The 4867-nt window shown below is 34.6% G+C and overlaps 5 protein-coding genes across 5 annotated transcripts in view; 2 read left to right on the forward strand and 3 right to left on the reverse strand.

The window, feature by feature from the left end:
* Positions 1-9: 9 nt before the first annotated feature.
* Positions 10-1750, forward strand: LOC109584210 (uncharacterized). The gene is made up of 3 exons (XM_019999866.1): positions 10-189; positions 239-265; positions 668-1750. The coding sequence occupies exon 3, from the start codon at positions 730-732 to the stop codon at positions 1615-1617; it is 888 nt and encodes a 295-aa protein (XP_019855425.1). The 5' UTR covers positions 10-189; positions 239-265; positions 668-729; the 3' UTR covers positions 1618-1750.
* Positions 1751-1794: 44 nt separating this feature from the next.
* Positions 1795-2507, reverse strand: LOC105313756 (E3 ubiquitin-protein ligase TRIM71-like). Its single transcript, XM_011407429.1, has 2 exons — positions 2500-2507; positions 1795-2455 (listed from the first exon to the last, which is right to left on the reverse strand). The coding sequence occupies exons 1-2, from the start codon at positions 2505-2507 to the stop codon at positions 1795-1797; spliced, it is 669 nt and encodes a 222-aa protein (XP_011405731.1).
* Positions 2508-2511: 4 nt separating this feature from the next.
* On the forward strand, positions 2512-3866 carry LOC105313757 (BRCA1-A complex subunit BRE-like). The gene is made up of 6 exons (XM_011407430.2): positions 2512-2559; positions 2623-2723; positions 2875-2977; positions 3142-3298; positions 3410-3560; positions 3658-3866. Exons 1-6 carry the CDS (start codon positions 2512-2514, stop codon positions 3722-3724), a joined length of 627 nt encoding a protein of 208 aa, XP_011405732.1. The 3' UTR covers positions 3725-3866.
* Positions 3768-4778, reverse strand: LOC100632207 (uncharacterized). The gene is made up of 4 exons (XM_019999867.1): positions 4421-4778; positions 4232-4356; positions 3957-4183; positions 3768-3895 (listed from the first exon to the last, which is right to left on the reverse strand). The coding sequence occupies exons 1-4, from the start codon at positions 4737-4739 to the stop codon at positions 3832-3834; spliced, it is 735 nt and encodes a 244-aa protein (XP_019855426.1). The 5' UTR covers positions 4740-4778; the 3' UTR covers positions 3768-3831.
* A 39-nt stretch (positions 4779-4817) lies between these two features.
* LOC109584208 (E3 ubiquitin-protein ligase Midline-1-like) overlaps positions 4818-4867 on the reverse strand; it is a 7103-nt gene continuing 7053 nt past the window's right edge. Inside the window, exon 3 of the mRNA XM_019999857.1 lies at positions 4818-4862. Coding sequence (XP_019855416.1) covers positions 4818-4862 — 45 coding nt within the window. The remainder of the gene's footprint in view (positions 4863-4867) is intronic.

Genomic DNA, 4867 nt, shown 5'->3' on the forward strand with positions numbered 1-4867 from the left:
CATCGTCAAAAGAAAAATTTCTTTACGGCCTGTACAAAGAGGATAGACTAACGAGAGAGAGTGTCCCAGAGTTGAGAGAATGCATAGAAACGACTGGTTGTCTTGAGTTTCATGAGCCACTTACAGTGTTTTGTGGACAACACAGCATACAAGTACCCGAGATCATTTACGTACCTGATTCTGATGAAGGTATGAGCTTATTATTTTATTGCTTTTATTTATTATTTATGTTTTAAAGGTTCTAACGATGGGAATAATAATAGAAGTAAGTTTACTTTATATTCTTCAATGAATGTACGATAGTATTAAGTCTTGCAAGCTGCAGCCCCTCCCTTTTCACTCTTTTGTACTTGAACAGCTACAGCTTGTAATGTAATGTGCTTATTGGAGTACTTATGTGTGGAGAGTATAATGTTAACTGTAATTATTATTAAGAATTGTGGCCATATGTACATGTGAATGTGATTTTAATAAAGATGAATAAAATGATGATGTGACAGAAATTTCTGCATGTATATACAATCACATTTCATTGTTATGACAACTTATACGGGAGTGCATGAGGAAGTGGTGGTATTATTTGCATACTTTAGCAAACAGGACAATTATAATTTTTTATTGTTATCGTAGCATTTACAATTTACTTGTTTAACCTTTTCATTAATAGGGACCAAAGCTACATGTAGGTGCATTGTCTGTACCTGTACCCTAATCACCATTATTCTAATAATGGCTGCCATTGCATTAACATTTCTTTTCCTCTACAAGAACACTCATTCTTCTGATGCTCAGAATATCAGTGTGTACAATGGCTATGTAACCTCTATCTACTACGATCAATTTTATGTCAATGAAGTGAATCTTATTTCCAATAGCTCAGCTACAGCAAATGTCTATGTCATCCCTAAGTCTCAGTTATCATACATTCCTGTGGTGCTTCCTGAAAAGCAAATAGACAAGAGAAATTCTACTTTTTCTCAAAGGTTCGAACTGTATTACGACCGAAGTGAAAACAATCTTATATGTAATACAGTTTGCGAATTGAATTTTAGATTCGAGTTACAGCAAAACGGAGTTGTTTTAGGCTGCCCGGCACAACTTTTTTTGTATGACAACAAAGCAGACTTAAAAATTTTCATAGCAAATGAGCCTTATGGCTCAGTTGGTGACCCTGTTGCTCAAACTGATTGTCTTCCTAAAACAGGTGTAGTGAATAAAACATTCCATCTACCTCCTAACAAACTCTATTACATTGGTTGGTACGTTGCTAAAAATGTGGGCTATACCATCTGGCTATCAGCTAATCTAACAAGAATCAATATTAGTGGACTGAATGAGGACTGCAGTGTTTCCTCACAACACACTACCTGTCCAATAACACATACTAAGTATCCACACAAAAAGGAGAATATATCACTACTTTTTAACACCACAAGTACAACAATGATGGATGTTAATGTAACTCCTGTTTTAGTACAGTGGAATCTCCAACGTCTAACTGGTGTATCTGCTCCTTCTTGCATAGGAGTAGTAGTAATGATGGTAGCTGTCTTTGTTTGGTTCTATTATTGTATGATAAGAACTGTTGCTTGGAATGGATACATTACAATAGCTTAAATTACTTTTTGTTCAAATGTTTACTGTTTTTGTAATTGTTGTATTTCAAATTTTAAAAATGAAGTTTTTTCAAAAAAAAGAATTACTCATAAATTTTTTCATGCAATAGGTACAATTTTACATTTTATTGTCACTATTATCAGTTTACAGTTTTTGCAGTTTTACTCAATGACTACTTCAATATTTTGTTATACGTTTGTCATTGCAATCAGTGACATAAATATATCCATCCTTATCCAGTGCTATACCATATGGGTTAGATACTGAGATTAATTTGACTTGTTTCCTGTCAGGACACAAAGCATTAAGATAAGAGGTGCCATTATTATAAACTGATACAAAGATATATCCTTCATCATCAATAGCAATACCATCAGGATCATTAAAGTTACCAGCTGGATTATTGTATGTATCAAGACGAGTTTTACCATCAGGAGAGAAGACTTGAACATGATGCTGATCATAAATGATAACGTGTATCTTTCCTTCATTATCAACTGCTACATCAGATGCAGCACTATCACACTGTATGACTTGTACAAATGTACCATCTTCTTTAAATACTTGTACTCTTTTGTTGCTGTAATCAGCCACAAATATATTACCTTTACCATCAGTAGACATACCTTCAGGACCAGAGAGTTGTCCATTTCCATTACCTTTACTACCAAACTGACCAATATACTGACCAGTAGTAGCTGAGAAATACTGCACACGATTAAGATTATAATCAGACACATAGAGCCTGTCTCCTACCAGCAATAAACCCCAAGGATATTCAAACTGTCCATTACCATTACCTTTAGATCCAATCCTTCTTACTGCAGTACCATCCTCACTAAATACCTGAACAAACCCATCATCATAACTACTAGCATATACTTCACCATTAGTATGAACAGCAACACCATAAGTACCATTCTCCACATTAAAGGATCTCTGGTTAGTTAGTGTTATATATATACATATGTGTGCATGTATATGATAGGATCCATTATTCTCTAGGATAATCCTGGTGCTAGTTTTGCTGCATTGACTGCTGTCTTTCATCCACCAAATGCCAGTAAAGTTGATATCAGTCTCTATCTATCACCTTCTATTGAGAGGTAACTTACTAGTACTATAATACTTTTAGTGTACTATGATAATACATGTACATAAATTGTACATGTACACTATACATGAAACTAAAATAAAAAAGCTTGTGAAACTAAACAGTATTAATTTAAATTATATATTCTTCTTTTAATGTTTTAGGATATTGGGTAGTGCTGCTAATATTAAGCTTCCTAGTTGGAACAGTGAGGACTCTTACCTCATGGACTATGTCCCTAATGTACACAAAATACTCCAAGAAAAGGTTTGGAGGATAATAATGTAGAAATTATACCAATATAATAAGTACTGTAGCATATTTTAAGCAACTTAAGTTAAATCAAGCGTATTATGAATTTATTATTATATGTATTATGTACTCTTAGTTAATAATTGTGTAGCTGATAATATTTTGGTTCTATTTTAAAGGTTGAAGGTATAGTACAGAACTTTGTAAGGCGTAAGGAGTACATAGCAGCACTGCTGGGTTTAATGGGGCAGTCAGTACTGGAGTATGATACCGAGAGCTACATGAAGATTGCTTTTCTTTTTGAGTCAAATCAAGGGTTTTGCTTCATTGCACACTGTAAGCTATGAACTACATATAAAGTACATGTACAAATGTACATACATTTATGTACATGTGTCATTGTGTGTATAATTGTGTACATAAGTGATGTTATTGTTATTATTTTAGTAAATTTGACCGAAGCTTTTCCCAGTGAAGTCCCCATTCTCTCTCTCTACTCTATCTATCATAAATATGATGGACGACCATTTCAATACATATTGGAGGGTATGCCTTATAGTTCTCATTGGGACGCTGAAGAGAAAGCATGGAGAATGAAGCAAGTCTTTTCTTCTCTCTCTCTGCTATCTTTCTATTTTCTTATGATCTATGTATTTGTGTCACTGTTTTCGTTCAATCTCTCTCCTTCCCAATAGGACCCACATTGCTCAAGTTATTCCAAAGTTTATGGAGATTTGTAGAACATCAGGTGAACTTTTATAGTAACACATTTTTGTGCTAATTATCTTATCACTTCCCACACTACTAATTATTCTTAATTTCTCTAGTAATTCAAAAAATAAAATTTTGTTCACATCACATGCACTAGTTTATTCCTTTTTGCTGCAATCTCTACTGCAGACTGCAGTTGTTGGTGAACTCACGCTATCAATGCTATAGGAAAAAAGATAATGATCACTACATAATTATACTTTGTATATAAACAATGACTCACGTGACAAAGTAGTTGCAAAACATATCCTGAATCACTTGTTTTACAACATATCCAACTTCAGTTTCTCCATTACAAATATTATGAGTAACAGAGATGTTGATGACTGGCTTGAAGTCGCTTGAAAGCGATTTAATATTATATGACTTAACAGAGCCATATAGTGTAGGGATGTGCTCTTTAACAATTATGTTAACATCGGGGGAACCGATGCAATCGAATTCATCTCTCTACAAAGGACTGATATGAGCTTGCTTGTATAGCTACATTACATATACTTTTGATATCTTGGAAGCAAGGTCAGGGAAATTTGTGGTATTAATAATATTCACCCACAAACCTTCTAATTCTTCGTTAAATGTAAGTGTGACATCAATGAAATGTGGAGCAGTATTTGCAGGCTCTGTGGGAACAAAAATTATCAGTTTATATAAACAATGTACAATTGTACACTACTACACTTTTACTTTCAAAGGGTGAGCGGCAAGGAAATAGCTTAATACATCCGTCTTTGAAGCACTTCTTGAGCTCTGCTGCAACACTTTCAATCTCTTCCTTTGGACCACAGAGTTTGAAAGAGCTGAAGCTAAATGTCTCTTCGTGACTCCACTCGATATTCGAGTAGATAGGCACAAGTTTTTTCAACTTGTCACTGATGTCGCCGTCTTTAACCCAAACGTAACTTTCACTAGATTGCTCGCCTTTTGGTGTACCACTACTGCTGCTTCTGCAGTAATGAGGAATCCTGCTGCTCAACAAGAAAGACCTTCGGAGAAATCTATGCATCCTGATACTCCAATCATTTGCGTGGGTTGGTCAAAATGACAAATTTGAGAAGGTGTGGCTAATTATCCGATGATTTTGTTATGACGTCATTAAACAGTGTGGCTGACATGATTCAGCTGATTTCTTAG

This window comes from Amphimedon queenslandica, unplaced genomic scaffold, assembly GCF_000090795.2.
Source record: "Amphimedon queenslandica unplaced genomic scaffold, v1.1 AMPQUscaffold_13231, whole genome shotgun sequence".
Taxonomy (NCBI): domain Eukaryota; kingdom Metazoa; phylum Porifera; class Demospongiae; order Haplosclerida; family Niphatidae; genus Amphimedon; species Amphimedon queenslandica.